Raw genomic sequence first — 17,589 nt, forward strand, 5'->3', positions numbered from 1 at the left:
TCTTTTTGGTGTCACTCTTTTGTATTTATGAATATCCAGCTAAGACTTCCAAGCTGTTTCTTAGACAATTTGCTAAGTGCACACCAGAGTTGAAGGATGGGGCGGAGCCCAACCCACTCATTTGTCACCTTGATTTATATACAGTGCCTTTTGAAGCACCTCATCCCCACTCCTCCCAAGTGTCATTGGCCAGATTAAAGAGCCTTCAGGTTTTTCTAAAAAAAACACCGGAGAACTGACTGTAAACAATTTTATTACTTTATCCTCACAATTTTGACCTGGATATTGGAGCGGTTCCGAGCAGATAGCTCTGATCAGAAGAGTGGTGGCACAGATTGACTGACTGGCACAGCTGAATAGGGGCGGTGCCGCTGAAGCAGAAACGTGAGACGCGGTTTGACGCCGTGCGTCTGTGGGGACGGAGCAGGTACGGCGCGAGCGCAGAGCCTAGGCTTTGATTGAGGCGGACTGCGATCGACAATGTAACAAAGCACGTTTGCAGCAACTCTGCGATCAAGTATGGGCTTCTCGGGGAAGTTAGGAAGTGCCCTGTTCTTCTTGGGGATATCTGTGTCTGCGGCCGGGCTTGCTTATGGAGGTAAGCATTTGTAGCTCGGATGTTGCCAAGTCACTCAAGCAGTACTGTTCCTCAGGGAATAATGCAGGCTTGTTCCCAGAGAGCTTCTATTTACAAACTTTTCCACCAAATGATTTCTCGTCTGTTGTGGCATTTTTTTCTCTCCCTAAACCTATTTGCTAGCGTTGTTGTAGTTTCCAAATTATTGGCTTGTCCTGACCGTTAAAAGGTCAACCCATCGTCATTGTTGTTATCTGTTGCCTTAAAAGGATAGGGACAGTATGGGGTTAAAATATTTGTTTTACATGGTATTTATCTGTATTTAATAATAGTAGAAAATCTAGAAAAAGTGAAGAGGAATGCACAATATGTTCATAAAAAGTACTGAGAGTCCAGATCAGTTTAATCAAAAAAGTACAAAAAGTATGTTTTTACTGAGTTTTTAATGCAGCTGGTATGTGTACATGTGTGTATTTAAATAGTTAAGCTACTGGTAGGTTATGAGCTCCACTCAGTAAATGAGCCACTCAAACCCCCTTTATGGACCCTCCAGCACGTGCCCCGCAGCTGTAATTTCACCAGCTGTCAGTCCAGTGGTTTTAGGTTCCACTGTGATTGCTGTATTTTTACTGTTTCTTGGTAGTATTGAGGAGTCTGTGGAGTAACGAAAGAACAAAATTCAGTTACTTTTCATCTTTATTACAATCTATGCCGTCCAAATACACAAGATGACGAGTAACATTAGGAACCTTGACAAGTGAAGTTTAGCATTCGGAGTAATTTGCTGCCTTTCCAGTTTTCCACAGCTGACTGGAGGATTGAATTGCCATTGCTGATTCTGATCTTGACATCCTTTCAGATGTTATCACTTGTCAAATCTGTTGCAAAATATTGGAATTCCTTAGATGTCATTGAAGGAGGTGGTTGGCTCACTGACATTTTCAGACAGATTTTGAAGGATCACAAAATAGTTTTGCAATCTTTGAAACAGAGGTCACATATATTAATTTTTTGTATTTCCATTTAAAGACACACAAGCCCACTAGCTCATAGATTTGTGCTGGAGTAAGAAGTTGGCTATTTGACAGTCCTGCATCATTACCTTCCCTCTGTCTTTCATGACACCATAGCCATACTTTGAGAACAATGCTCCATTTATCAGCATAAAAATCTTCATTGGATATTGCTCTGAATAAGCTTATCTTTGGAAATGCAGGGAAATGCATCTTCATGACTTATGTTCTTGAAAATGGATTTCACATTTCTGGATTTCTTTGACCATATTTTTGCAGAAATGATTGGGAGGTGGGATAAAATTGGCTTTTAAGGGCTGTATTTTAAAGCAAAATGCATTTGCACAAGTTTGGGGGGAAAAAAGGCAGTGAAACAGAAGGTGATTCAAATGCTGTTGAGCGAGGCTTTGAAATTGTTTCCCCAAAGACTAATCAATAAGCAGTCCATTAGCCTGTCTAGCAATGTTCCCTCTAATTTTTATTTGTACTAAGTGGGCCACCATCTTCTCTGAGCATGACTTTTTTGTCCATGGGCAAATTTTATAACAACAACAACTTTCAGTCACCTGAGCCAAATGAAATGATTTTGAACCGATGACTTCTATTGTTAAATATGTTTAGGAATCTGAACAGTCTCTTAAAGCTTGGTTTTATTACACACACAATGCATTTCCCTCACTAAAAACCAGTTGATTCTAACTTGCTGAAGTCAAAATTCGCACAGATCTCGTACACCTTCCTCGCTCTTATCAGCGTTAACAGAAAGGAGATAGCAGAAACCCATTTTTCTGAACAAGCAAGGTCACTGCGAAGCAATCGGCAGCTCTGCTTGTTAAGATAGGATGGTGGGAATAGAATGCCACACAGTTCTTCAAATTAGATTCACGTTTAGTAACAATTTTTGAGATTTATGAGAAGTGTTGCCTCTTGGTTTCGGGCTCGGTTTAGGGTGTATTCTGTGCAATACGTACATACAAATCAGTTTTACTATTTTAAAAACGTGTTTCCCCAAAAAGATTTGACACGCACTTGGTTTTTAAATGTACAATGTCATTTTACTTGTTGGATTTTATGCATATCTTTCAACTCCCCCACTTTTTGTTTGGCCAAAAAAGGAAATCGATTGAAAGGGATGACGCGTTTGCGGAAAGCTGCTAAGTGCATGTTGGGGAGGGTGGAAGTTGTCTACCTCTTCGCACTGCTTAAACCTGAGCAGGACAGCCAAGGGATTGAGTCTAGGATTGTTTAAACCATGTCCTAGCAACTGTGCGCACCCTGAGCAAGCTCGTGACTGCTAGGGAAGGATTCAAAGATATTCACAGACATTGCTGCATGCTGCCGTTTTGCCATGATACAACTGCCACTCAAGTCTCTGGCTCAATCCTTTCTGAACTGCACCACAAAGCAACGTATTGAATTAGAGATAAAAACAGTGCTGAAAATACTCAGCATCTGTGGAGAGAGAAACGGCTAACATTTCAGGTCGATGACATTTTGTTAAAATCTGGGCCATCACATTGCTGTTACTTCCCAATGCTATAGTTGTTCTTTGGTTTGATTTTTTTTTGTTGCAATTGCTGGTAGACATTCATTATAGTGTAAGACTTCAATGAAAATGAAAACCGGGCGTGGTGTAAAATGGGCTATTGATTCGCTATGAACAAATTTCACATTACTGGTGTAGACCGATTTCACCCTCTTGTTAGGGCACTTGTTTGTCCAAGTGACTATCCAGTTGGCTTGGTTGTGTAGGTTTCCATTTTTCATAGTGGTGCATTTTTTTTCAGGGTGTTGGGCTTACAAACAGCTCTCGGGGTTCTTTTCCTGGCTTGAATGAAAGATGCTTATCTGCCTAAAGGACTCTAAAATTGGTAGCATTCTTGCCTCTGATCCAGAAGGGAGTGGGTTCAAACTCCACTCCAGGATATAAGCATATACTGTAGGCTGACAGTTCACTGCACACTGCAGTACTGAGGGACTGCTGCATTCTCGGAGGTGCCATTTCTTGGGTGAGATATTAAACCAAGAGCCCCATATCCTTGTTTAGGTGGACATAAAACATTATTTGAAGAAGAGCAGCGAGTCTTCCCATTGTCTGGGGAAACATTCTTTGCTCACTCAACGTCACCATAAACAGATTAGTTGGTTATTCATCTCATTTATTGTTTGTGGGACCTTGTGCATAAATTGCCTGTTGTTTGTCAACATAACAACTACATTTCATTAGTTGTGAAGATGATAACTGCATTACTCTTGATGGAAAATCTTAGAACTTTTGACTGATTTAACATTTATATAATAAGAATGTAGCTGCAATGCTTGAAGCTAACGTACATTTTATAGTGTGCAACAAGAATATATGTATTTTACAACAACACCTTGCATTTCTATAGTACATCCACATGAAGAAAGACATCTAACAGCATTTTACATTAAAGAAGACAAAGCAATGGATGTGGAGCCAGAAGGAGAAGAGATGTTTAGGAGGGTTAACAAGTATTTAATTTGAAACAAAAACTGTTATCTCCATTTTTATATATAAATAGAATGCACCAGTTAAAGAAAACCTAGACATTTAATTAGAATTATTACCTCAATACTTTAAAAGCTTTTGTTTACTTTTGCAATAAAGTAAAATAATTTAATTCCAAAATTATCAGTAGGCTACATGGTAACAGCACAAAAAATACACCTCTTTATGGTACCTCCATGAGATGAGGGGACTGAGTGTAATGTATTGAAGTTTGCTGACAATACAAAGCTAAGTGGGAAAGTTAGTTGTGAGGAGGATGCAAATAGGCTGTATAAAAGGATATAAACAGGTTAAGTGAGTGGGCAAGAACATGGCAGATGGAATATAATGTGAAGAGTTGTAAAGTTATCCACTTTGGTAGGAAAAATAGAAAAGCAGAAAATGTTTTAAATGGTGAGAGATTGGGAAATGTTGGTATTCAGAGGGACCAGGGTGTCCTTGTGCATGAATCACAGAAAGTTAACATGCAGGTACAGCAAGCAATTAGGAAAGCAAATTGTATGTTGGCCTTTATTACAAAAGGATTGGAGTATAAGTGTAAATAAGTCTTACTGCAATTGTATAGGGCCTTGGTGAGACCACACCTGGAGTACTGTGTATAATTTTGGTCTCCTTACCTAAGGAAGGATATACTTGCCTTGGAGGGAGTACAGCAAAGTTTCACTAAACTGATTCCTGGGATGGGGGATTGACCTTTGAGGAGAGATTGAGTAGACTAGGCCTATATTCCCTAGAATTTAGAAGAATGAGAGGTGATTTCAATGAACCGTATAAATTTCTTAAGGGACTTGACAGGGTAGATGCTGGGAGGATGTTTCCCCTGGCTGGGGAGTCTAGAACTAGGGGTCACAGGCTCAGAATAAAGGGTCGGCCATTTAGGACTGAGATGAGGAGAAATTTCTTCACTCAAAGGGTTTTGAATCTTTGGAATTCTCTACCGCAGAGAGCTGTGGATGCTTAGTCGTATATTCAAGACAGAGATCGCTAGATTTTTGGATACTAAGGGAACCAAGGGATATGGGGATAATGCGGGAAGGTGGTGTTGAGGTAGAAGTTCAGCCATGATCTTATTGAATCGAAGGGCCGACTGGCCTACTCCTGCTCCTATTTCTTATGTTCTTCTGTCACTTGCAGGAGGACCACTTTATTTATATTGCAGTGCTGCCCCTGAAGTCAGGGCTGCCACCTACAGCAACACTAATATAAATGTAGCATTGTAGGAACGGCTAGATTCCTAACTAAAGGACTGAGATCGAGTCTATGAGTAAACGATGTTTAATACTAATAAACAGAGTTTAACACTAAAACAATGGAAAGCTGGATAACAGGTCTGTACTGGTTGCTAGCTCCACGAGGACTGACTAGAGCCCCTCCCTGGTCGGACGTCATGACGTCATCACGTTTTCCCGCCGCTGGAGGATCATGTAATCAACGTGATGACGTCATCGCGTTGGGTCTCAGTCTTAAAGGGACCGCGCTATGTACATGCGATAATATGAACAGAGATACAGATTCATTCTGTAGCTAACAATTAGTTAAAGATAATTATGTACATAAGATCAGAGTCCCCTTGGTGGCTCTGCCACATGCGCCCCCCAGAATTGTCTTTAACAGTAACAGTCAATCGACTCGGAGGTCTGACAAGCCTGTCAGAGCGACTCCTGTATTCTCGGAGTGAACGTTGTTGAACAGCGGGCGGGCTGGCGGATGGGAGCCTTTGGACTGGTGTGGGTGCAGCTGGAGGGTGGCCACGGCGTGGCGGCTGTGCAGTCTCTACTGGCCGGTCGATGTCCAGATGCGCCGGTTTGAGACGATCAATGGAGATGTGGTCTGGTTTACCACCGATGTCAACCGAGAAACTCTTGTCGCCGGGCTCTATTACGCGGAAAGATCCTGTGTAGGGAGCCTTGAGCGGATCCCTATGGGCATCATGCCGAATGAATACGAATTCAGCGTTTTTGAGCTCCGCTGGAACGTGCGAAGATGGCAGGCCGTGATGCAAAGTCGGAATGGGCGCGAAAGCCTTGGCCATTTCCCGGTGGTTGCTGAGTTGGTCGGCCGCAGACCATGGCGCGGTGGGAAGCGGCAGGAAATCTCCCGGTACGTGGAGCGGCTGACCATACACGAGCTCTGCGGCAGATGATTGCAGGTCCTCTTTGGGTGCCGTGCGCAGCCCCAACATGACCCATGGAAGCTTATCCACCCAGCCGGCGCCTTGGAGGCTGGCTCTCAGCGATGCCTTTAACGATCGGTGGAAATGTTCCCACAAACCGTTTGCCTGTGGGTGATAGGCCGTAGTGCAGTGGAGTTTGGTGCCAAGACCCTGGGCCACAGCGTTCCAGAGCTCGGACGAGAATTGTGGACCGCGGTCTGAAGAAATATCCGCCAGAACGCCGAAACGTGCGACCCATGAGGAGAGGAACGCGCTGGCTACATCGGCAGACGTAGTAGACGCCAAAGGTACTGCCTCGGGCCATCTGGTAGTACGATCGACCATGGTTAGAATGTGTGTGAAACCCTGGGACGGTGGCAGCGGTCCGACGAGATCCACGTTGACGTTGTCGAATCGCCATTCTGGTACAGCGAACGTGGCCAATGGGGCCCTGATGTGGCGCTGCACCTTAGACTTTTGACAGACGACGCAGGTGTTAGCCCAGTCGCGGATATCCTTACGCATTCCTCTCCAGACGAACTTAGCCGACAGTAATTTTTGGGACGCTTTCACACCCGGGTGCGAAAGCCCATGGATGGCACCGAAGACTTGGTGGCACCAGGCAGCTGGAACGATCGGGCGAGGGTCCCCCATGGAGACATCGCAGAGCAACAAGGTGCCTGCTGCGTGGAATTGCACATCGGCCAGTTGGAGGCTAGAGGTGTCGGCGCGATACGACTGCGTTTCAGGCTCCGATGCTTGGTCGGTGGCCATGAGGGCATAATCGATGCCCAACTGGACTGCCCGTACGGGCACGCGAGAAAGGCAATCGGCTACCAAATTGTCCTTGCCAGCTACGTGCTGGATGTCTGTCGTGAATTCCGAAATGTAAGTTAGCTGTCTCTGCTGTCGGGCCGACCACGGTTCGGCGGTCTTGGCCATTGCAAAAGTCAGTGATTTGTGATCTACAAACGCAGTGAAGGGACGTCCCTCCAACAGGAAACGAAAATGGCGAATGGCCAGGAACAGTGCCAGCAACTCACGGTCGAAAGTACTATATTTGCGTTCGTTACGCCGGAGTTGGCGGCTGAAGAATGCCAGTGGTTGCCACGACCCGTTGACCCACTGTGCTTGCACGGCGCCTATGGCATAGTCGGAAGCGTCCGTGGTGAGGGCGATGGTGGCTCCTGGCAGAGGGTGCGCCAACATAGTTGCATTGGCTAGAGCGGTTTTTGTGTTGTCGAAAGCGTCATCCATTGCCGCCGTCCAGGTTATTGCATCCTTTCCCATCTTGCCTTTGAGGGCCTCGTAGAGGGGCTGCATGAGTTGTGCTGCCTTCGGCACAAAGCAGTGATAGAAGTTCACCATGCCCAGGAATTCTTGGAGGGCTTTGGTGGACTGTGGCTTCGGGAATGCCGAAATTGCTTCGACCTTTGACTGCAGCGAGATTGCACCCTCCTGGGTAATGCGGTGGCCCAAGAAGTCAATCTGATGTAGGCCAAACTGGCATTTGGCCGGGTTGATTGAGGCCATGCTGGCTGAGGTGCCGAAAAAGGGTGCGGAGATGGTCGACGTGCTCCGCTTTGGTGGAGCTGGCTATCAGGATATCGTCCAGATAGACAAAGACAAATAAAAACTGATGATCCCGCAGGACCGAGTCCATGAGTCGTTGAAAGGCCTGCGCGGCGTTCTTGAGCCCAAAAGGCATTCTGAGGAACTCGAACAGGCCAAAGGGAGTAATAACCGCAGTTTTTTGGATGTCCTGCTGGTGTACGGGGACCTGATGGTAGCCCCGGACGAGGTCAACCTTGGAGAAGATTGAGTTTCCCGCCAAATGGACAGAGAAGTCTTGAATGTGCGGGATCGGGTACCGATCGGGCGTCGTTGCATCATTCAGTCGACGGTAGTCCCCACATGGCCGCCATCCGCCGCCGGGCTTTGGAACGATATGTAGGGGTGAGGACCAGGGACTATTTGACTGGCGAATAATCCCCAGCCGCTCCATCGTGCCAAACTCGGCCTTCGCTGCCGCGAGCTTACCGGGTTCCAGTCGCCGAGCTTGTGCATACACTGGGGAGCCGGTTGTAGTAATGTGGTGTTGGCCACCATGCTTAGCTGCCGAGGCGGAGAAAGTGGGCTTGGTCAGCTCCGGGAATTCACTTAGTAGGTGGGTGAATTCGTCCGGCGAAGGTAACGCGCAGGAGACAGTATGGGCCGGTGCGGAACTGCGGAAGCACGGAATGGAATGGAAGGTAGCCGCGTTGATCAGTCGACGGTTTCGGACATCTACCAAGAGGCTGTTGGCGCATAAGAAACCCGCGCCGAGGATGGCTTGTGAAACTTTGGCTGTGATAAATTCCCACAGAAACCGTTGTCCGCCGAAGCACACCCGGACCTGCCGTTTGCCAAAGGTACGAATGGCCCCGCCATTAGCTGCCTCGAGGGCGGGACCGTGCCTCCCAGACTGGATGTCAAGTGCTGAGGCGGGAAGGATGCTGCACTGCGCCCCGGTGTCGCATAAAAAGCGCCGGCCCGAAAGGGAATCGGTAATGTAGAGGAGCTTCCCGGAATTCCCAATCGCCATCGCGGCCGCGGCCCGTACCTTAAACTCGATCCTCCTTTTTTGGGGCTGCTGTCGGGGTTGCTGTTTTTTTTTAGGTGCGAAACTGCAAGGAGGGCGGCAGCTTCTGGCTTTCGCGCCGAAACGGGCGTGGTAAAAACACAAGCCGGGGGATGGAGGCGTCGGGGCAGCATCTGCGGAGGAGGGTTGTCTCGTGGCGGAGCAGTATTGCTGCGTGACCGCATAAACCGTGTCTGCTTCTGCAGCCAGTGCTGCGCAATCCGCAGTGTCCGATCTAGCGAGAGCGGCTTGAACCTGTTCGGGGAGTTGACTCAGGAATAACTCCCGAAAAAGGAAGCATTGGGGTTCAGAGCCCAGGAGCGTGAGCATCTGGCTCATTAACTCAGATGGCTTGGAATCGCCCAGGCCGGGCATAGCGAGCAGCCGGCGGGCTCGCTCTGCCTTCGTGAGTCCGAAGACTTGTATTAACCGTGCTTTAAGAGCATCATACATGCTGGCCTCTGGGGGTTTTCGAGCAGGCTGATGATCCATGCGGCCGTGGAGCTGTCGAGTGCGGAGACCACATGGAGGTAGCGGGTCTGATCCGTGGCGATGTTACGGAGTTCGAATTGTGCTTCTGCTTGGACGAACTAGGAGGCAGCATGTTGTTCCCAAAACTGTGGGAGCTTCAAAGCCACGGCGGTGCTTCCATGTTTCGTTACGCTGCTTTCGCGAAAATTGTCCACGAAAATTCGGGGTCACCACTGTAGGAATGGCTAGATTCCTAACTAAAGGACTGAGATCGAGTCAGTCTGTTAAACTCTGTTTATTAGTATTAAACATCGTTTGTTTAACACTAAAACAATGGAAAGCTGGATAACAGGTCTGTACTGGTTGCTAGCTCCACGAGGACTGACTAGAGCCCCTCCCTGGTCGGACGTCATCACATTTTCCCGCCGTTGGAGGATCACGTGATGACGTCATCGCGTTGGGTCTCAGTCTTAAAGGGACCACGCTATGTACATGTGATAATATGAACAGAGATAGATTCATTCTGTAGCTGACAATTAGTTAAAGCTAATTATGTACATAAGATCAGAGTCCCCTTGGTGGCTCTGCCACAACATAACATTTCAATGAACATTGCTCAACTTAGTCAGCTGCATTCCTCAGATGCATGCCCATTGTCCCAACAGCACAGGTATATAGTGTTACATTGAGTATTTCATTACCCTTGCCTATACTTGTCGTTATAACTTTTGATAACATCCTCCATCAGATTTTCAGCCTGCCTTGTTTACAGGAGCTGATAAGGTAGCTACAGATGAAGAAGGCAATTCAGCCCATCTTAATTCATCCACCCAAAAAGTTCTTAAAGTTCCCCCATTTTAGTATCCAACTCTTAAAATGATTCCAGGCTTTTTGCCTCCACTATTTCTAGAAATCTATTCCATATGTTGTTCACTGTTTTTGTTAAGAACAATTTCCTGGCCATTAGTCATAAATTTGCCTTTTATAGTTTGAAATTATGTCCCCTTGTCCTACTCTGATTATTTAACTTAGTGATATTCCGGATTTACCTTTTCCATCTCTAACTATCTTGCATAACTCTACAAGATCCTCTCCCAGATGCCTTCTTTTCAAGCTAAAATGCCCAAGTTTTTAAATCTTTCCTCATAACTCAGACCTATGACACTAGAGATCAGTCATGCAACTCTTCACTGAGCTGGGCTCCAAATGCATAAATGTCTCAGCAACCAGAACTGGACACAGTGCTCGAGATGCAATCTGACCAGAGCACTATACAGTTTAGTCTCAGCTTTCTCTGACCATATATTCTACTGATTTGGCTATGTGGTTCAACATTGAAACACTATAGAAAGATAGTACAAAATGGTAGTACAAAGGGTGCAATTGAACTGAACAAAAATGCAAGGAAACAGATCTGTGACATGCAACCCTTTTTGTAAAAAATTCTAACAACAACAAAAAAATGGATTAAACTGAACAGTGAAGAGATGAGGTTAGTATAGATGAATTGAGGTGTTTCTATATAGCCCCTATTACGGACACCGCGCAACAATCGCCAGGCAGGAGTGTTCCCTCCCAGTCGGGGAACACTTCAGCAGTCAAGGACATTCAGCCTCCGATCTTCGGGTAAGCATTCTCCAAGGCGGCCTTCGAGACACACGACAACGCAAAATCGTCGAGCAGAAACTGATGGCCAAGTTCCGCACTCATGAGGATGGCCTCAACCGCGATCTTGGGTTCATGTCACGCTACATGTAACCCCACCTGACGTCGGGTCACCCAGACTCGAGTCGTCGTTGGCTTGTTCTCTCTACACAGATGCGGTCGGACCTGCTGTGATTTCCAGCAAAAAAAAATGTTTTTCGGTCTGTTTTTTGTTTTTCATACAGACCCCAGCATCTGCAACATTTGACCCCTTGTGACCCCACCTCATTGTTCTTCGATGTAATGTTTTCCTGACTGACCTGTTTGGACACCATTCACACCTTTGATCGCTGTGATTATCTCTCTGCCGAGGTGCGACAAATGGCAGTTAGAAAGATTACCTGTAATCGTCTGGCATTATTCTTTGACTATATAAGCTGTGTCTTTATGCATCTCTCCACTTGACCTGACGAAGGAGCAGCGCTCCGAAAGCTTGTGATTTCAAATAAAACTGTTGGACTATAACCTGGTGTTGTGTGACTTCTTACATTTGTCCACCCCAGTCCAACTCCGGCATCTCCACACCATGCCTATTAGCTTTGGTCAAGGATCTGTCCTTTTCAGCTTTTTTAATCCTTTCTCATTACCTTAGTGTCAGCTGTGGCTCAGTTGGTAACGCTCTCGCCTCTGAGTCAGAAGTCCTCTGGGACACCTGGTGGTTGTGAAAGGTGCTATATAAATGCAAGTCTTTCTTTTAATCTACATCACTCCTGTCTGAGAACTAGTGACGGTGACACCAAATGCGAGAATTGTTCTCTCAAAAAGTTGAGATTATACCAAGCAACAGTTTACAAATGATCATTTACGTGATGGGAATATTTATCAAATAATATTTAATTATGCACATTATTTTATCTTGGCATTGTTTGACTTATTGTACTGAAAGGCTGCATTAACAAAAGTATTTAAGCGATTATTGCTCCTGTCAACTTAATCACAAATTTGAAATAAAAATTTGGCTTTATAGCTTCTTACTTTATAGCCTGTAAACTCAGAAGCATGTCTCTTGCCGAAACGTGTTTCAAGTTGTTTACATTCCAGTAAGGAAATATACTTGGCTGTCACATAGTTTTCTCTTTAGCTTTTCAGTCAAGTATATAATTTTGTTGGAATATAAAATATTGTGTCTAGACATAATATGGTCGTGTCCAGATAGACTTGCCATATATGGGCATTGCTATACATTAAGGTACCAGTACCTGCTTATGATGATGGAGGTCTGGCAGACCTGAGGTATAGGGCTCGATTTTGTCAATGGGGAGCTTTTGGAGGCGGGACTCCCACTTTTTGGGTTGTAGTCCCGCCTCCATCAACTTGTGGCCAACCCACGCTACTTTCCCTTGATTGACCTTGTTGAGTCCGCCCAGCGGGCTCAGCAGGCCAATTAAGGGACACCTGGTTACTGGTGACGTCAGCGATTGACATTTCATCTGTCGAGCTTTTGACAGATGAAAAATCAGCGTTTGACAGCTCTGTGAAGCTGTCAAACACTGACAATCTGTCTTCTAACTAGAGTCCTTCTACTCCGACTCAGTTAGAGAGCTCTCCAGACCAGAAAGCAGAGGCTGCAGCTTTTGACAGTTCAGCGGCCATTCTGCTTTCTGTGCCGGTGAGCTGAGGGACTCCTGAGACCTGAAGGAAGGAAGCCTGCAGGAGAAAGTAAAGGTAAGTAAAACTTATTAAAACACTTTACACTTACCGCACACGTGCACCCATCACGCACCTGCACAACAGACATCTCGACCCCTCCAACCCCTGCAGACCGACGGCCCACCTCGCTAACTTGGCGTGGTTCGGAGCCGTCGGACAGCCCACGCTTCAGGGCTAAAAATAGGGATTAGGCAAAAAACTGCCTGTTAACTACCTGTTAACAGGCAGTTAATTGGCACTAATCCCCTTCCCGCCTCGGGGAGGTGGCTCCCAGCACAGGTCGGGTACCCGCCTCCTGGGACATTGGCACGGAGGCGGGTTGGGGGCTGGATGGGTTTCTGCCCCCCGATTCTGCAATTTTCCCACCTCCAAACCCGCCTCCTCGGGGCTTGGAAAATCGAGCCCATAATGTTGGATCTGTAAAATTCTCAAGCTGGAGAAGACAGAGAACTGTGGATGCATACAACAACAACTTGCATTTATATATTGCCTTTGACTGACATAGAAAAATGACCCAAGGCACTTCAGAGGCATAATTAACCAAAGAAAGAGATATTAGGAGGGGTGACTGGCGGCGGTGGTGGTTCATTAGTAGACTGATAAGCTTTACTTGGTGACCTTAGGTGGTCAGAGATGGTTCGCAGAGCTTTATCTTGGGAGTTTTGCCTGTGATAATTCACCTCCCTCAGGAGATTAAATACATTGGGTCAGAAATTCCAGGCCAGAAGCGTGAGTACGGTCGGCTTACTCACGCTTCTGGCCGTTGGAAATGCCGGCGTTCAGCATGAATAGCGCATGCGGGGAACGCCGGCATTTCCAGACCTCGAGCGCGTGCGACTGCACAGGCAGCGCTTGCGCAGTGAACTTCGTGGATTTCATTCATGAAATCCGTGAGGTTAAGTCCTTAGAAGTTACACTTGAAAAAAGCAAGTGTAAAGTTGTTCATTGGCTGCGGAGGAAGATATATTTTATCGTGGAGCTTTTGAAATGCAATATTTTTGTTTGGGAAAGGGAGGGAAGTTATTTTAAGAAATTTTAAGTAAGTTTAAAAGTTAAAATTTTTTTTTTAAAAGGGTTTTCAGAACGGTAGGTAGAAGGAGCAATTGTGGCTGTGTGAATGGAATGTGAGAATGAGTTATGTATGTATGTCCACATATATTCCTTTACGTATATGTATGTATGTTTTATATTCCTTTACTAATGTGTATGAATGTATGTTTTTAATTATGATTTTCCAATAAGTTACTTTCTCTGATAGTCATAATTAAATAATACATTCATACACATAAGTAAAGGAATATATACATAACACGCAAAGGAATATATACAGACATACATACTTTCAGAAGCTCCACGATAAGAAATATCTTCCTCCGCAGCCTCTGGAGCAACTGTACCCATGCTTTTTTCATGTGTAAGTTGTAATGACTGGACCTCACTGAAAGCATTAATGAAAGCGGCGAATTATACTGCGCACGCGCTGCCTGTGCAGTCGCACGCGTTCTGCCTCTGAACCCCTTCGTTCAGAGGACAGGAAATGCCGGTTTTCCCCACATGCACTGTGCATGCTGAAAACCGGCATTTCATCCGGCCAGATGCGTAAGTACCCCGACCATACTAGCGCATTTGGAAGGGAATTATTGGGCCAACATTTTACATGTCAATAAAATAAAAAATTTAACAATTGCACGACTTGCCCCCTCGCATCTGTGACTGAGGGTCCAAGGAGGTGCATTGCGCAAGAGGTCATCATCGGACGTATCCTCACACTGTTCCCTTTGGGGAACTGTATGAAGTGGTGGAAGGATTTATGGCCGTGATTAACGCTCATTCCGTGACCGTAACCATCTTTGAACCAGCCATTAGGGTGGTTAGTCCTATGGCGGGAGGGTTTTACGGGCTCCCACAACCCATCTGAGGGGGGGCGGCCACCAACACCCACGGACGCAAGTATCCCGCTGGATGTCCACCCAGAATTTAAAGTTGGAGCTCCGACTCCACTTGCCGGGACTGTCTGGAGTGGGGTTCAAAACCCTACTCCTTCTGGCCCAGCGGCGGGGATGCTTACTGCTACGCAAAAGGTCCACTCCGCACAAAAGGTGACACCCATACGTTTCCTGCACCTTTTCCCTCCCCGTGACTGGAGCCCTATGCTGCCATTTCACGTTGCTAATCGGATTGGGCCTTTGTCATAGCGGTAGGATCCCCGCCGCTGGGCCAGATCAGGGTAGGGTTTCGAACCCCGCTCCAGACAGTCCCGGCAAGTGGAGTCGGAGCTCCGGCTCTAAATTCTGGGTTGACATCCAGTGGGATATTTGCGTCCGTGGGTGTGGGTGGCCCCCCCTCCTTGTATAGCTTGTGGGAGCCCGTAAAACCCTCCCGCCATAGGACTAACCGCCCTAATGGCTGGTTCAAAGATGGTTACGGTCACGGAATGAGCGTTAATCACGGCCATAAATCCTTCCACCACTTCATACAGTTCCCCAAAGGGAACAGTGTGAAGACACGTATGACGACGACATTGCTAAATAAATAAATGGAATTTAAAAAATTATTTTAGGGCTTTTAAAAGTCTTTAAATTGCTTTAATTCTCTTTAAAACTACTTCAGATTACTCAAAATAATGTAAACATTTTAAAAAGTTTATAAAGGTTGCCAAAATCTTCAAAAAACTTCCAAAAACCTATTTAAACTGCTGCTTTGCATGTAAAAAAGCAAAGCAGCTTGACAGAAACATTGGGGGCGTGTCCAGTGAAACTGAGACCTCAAGGGGCGTGTCTCACTTACACTGCACGCTCCTGGCTCCGCGCTGGCTGCACTCCTGGGCGGCATGACGTCATACGCTGCCCGGGATTCTTCTTTCAGTTTCTGCAAGTGCAGGCGTCCCTGGAGCTGATCGGCAGGAGCGCGGGGTAAGTGCAAATACGGGGCTTGCACGCGCTGCAAGCCCCGTTCTGGAATTTCTGGCCCATTGAGATGAGGCCATGGTAGGCAAGTTATACCTTGTGTGCAAAAGGTGTGGACTGAATGGCCTTATCAGTACTTTGTTTATTTATTGAATGTTTCTTTCTGGATATAATTCTCCATGTGTGTTGTTATACCAACTCAGCACTTTATGGTGCAGTTGATTTACATCAATGACCAGAAACCAGTTGTAAGCTTGTTGAACTTGCTGATGACAAAATAAAGGGAACAGGAAGATGTTGTTATGAATTTGCAGAGGGATTTAGATCAGTTGTGTAATTGGTTGAAGAAATGGCAAATTAAAACTGCCGAATGGAAAGTATTGCATATTGAATCATAGAATAGAATCATAGCATGGTTACAGCACAGAAGGAGGCCATTGGGCCCATCACGCCCATGCTGGCTCTCTCCAAGAGCACTTGATTTAAAACATTTGTGCCGTGGATATACGGTGAAGGAATAAAGTGAGCGCCCGGAGAATTAGATTGGTATCAAGGTGTAGCACTAAACTCATCACTTTCAATGTCAAAAAACTGGAAAAACAAAATAAGTAGAATGTTGGAAGTAAGGCCTAGAACAGTGGAGTACAAATCTACAGAGCCTCTGCTGAAGCTCTATAATGTACTTGTCGAACCCATTGTGGAGCACTCTGTACAGTTTTGGCAACTACACTTAAAAGGATGTACTTGCATCGGAGAGTGCAGAAAAGAGCAACAAGAAAATCCCAAGTGAGAAAATGTTAGAAGGTTAAGCTCTACAATGAAGAGAGTTACCAATGAAAAATGCTGAGTACATTTAAGATTTGAAAAGGATCACAAATACAATTTTCTATTAAACAATGAATGTACTGGTGCATGAGGAGGCAATAAATCATGTGAATGTTCACACTTTACCAGTAACCCCCAATAGTTTTTTTAATGAAACTTGGAGAGTATATTTGTATTATTAATAGGAGTTGCATAATGTATGATGTTAAATCTTGATAGTTATTAACATAGAGATTAGGTCAAAGTCAAACATAAATCCTAGTTTTGTAAAATGTGGCATATACTGAAGAATAACAGCTAGACCTGTTCTGCAAATGGTAATTTATCACCTTTAGAAACAAGGCTCTTCCCTATAACATAAATAGGTATTGTACAGAAAAAATACCACAATATTAATACTCATTAACTGGAGATACTGGACCCAGCTTTTTCCTTCTCATGTTATATTTTATTCTGTTTGTGTATTTGTTTTGCTGCTAGTGTGGATTGTTCCGTTCAAATGGATGCACCCATCATACCCACCCATCATACCCATTCAGGCTATTGCTAAGCAAAGGAAATTCTATACAGTTGTATTTACTACCATTGAAAATAGCTGTAGGGAAACTGAAACCAGAGGTAACACTGGTCTGTTGGAAACAGATTTGAATATAAGTAAAGGCTATACAGGCCACTGAAGCTCATCTCTCTCGTACCCTATGTTCCCGATTCGAGCATAGAATTTATCAGCCTTTGAATGTAAAAGTTCTGTCTGATTACTGATTTAAGTTTACCTTTTACTAGTTTGTGTTTGTGACTACTGGCCCTTACTGCCTTATTTTGAAGTAATATTCCAGATTTACCTTGCCTGAACTATTTTTAATTTATATTTTTCAACAAGATCTTCTCGCTATGCAGTAGAGATTGAGCTTTTTTTAACCTTTCCTCGTAGTACATTCCCCTTTCACTTGGAATCATTTTTGTTCTTTTGTGCACTTTCTCCAGCATGCACATGTAGTGTGGTGACCAGAACTGCACACCATACCCTCCATGTGGTCTAACCAGCTATTGTACAACTTTAACATAACTGGAAAATTTCATCAACTTTGCTTCCAATTTCCACCCTTCCCTCACCTCACATGGTCAATCTCCGACTCTT

The 17,589-nt window shown here is 45.3% G+C and overlaps 1 protein-coding gene across 2 annotated transcripts in view; it reads left to right on the forward strand.

Annotated features, from left to right (window-relative positions):
- Positions 1-235: 235 nt before the first annotated feature.
- The window catches only part of cspg4ba (chondroitin sulfate proteoglycan 4ba), a 186,542-nt gene continuing 169,188 nt past the window's right edge, over positions 236-17,589 (forward strand). For both annotated transcript variants that reach the window (XM_085972375.1, XM_085972385.1), the window contains exon 1: positions 236-598. In XM_085972375.1, the coding sequence (XP_085828501.1) occupies positions 520-598 (79 nt within the window). In that variant the 5' untranslated portion in view covers positions 236-519. The remainder of the gene's footprint in view (positions 599-17,589) is intronic.

The sequence above is a fragment of the Somniosus microcephalus genome, chromosome 2 (genome assembly GCF_052327205.1).
Source record: "Somniosus microcephalus isolate GS21.2 chromosome 2, FLI_Smic_1.0, whole genome shotgun sequence".
Classification (NCBI taxonomy): Eukaryota; Metazoa; Chordata; class Chondrichthyes; order Squaliformes; family Somniosidae; genus Somniosus; species Somniosus microcephalus.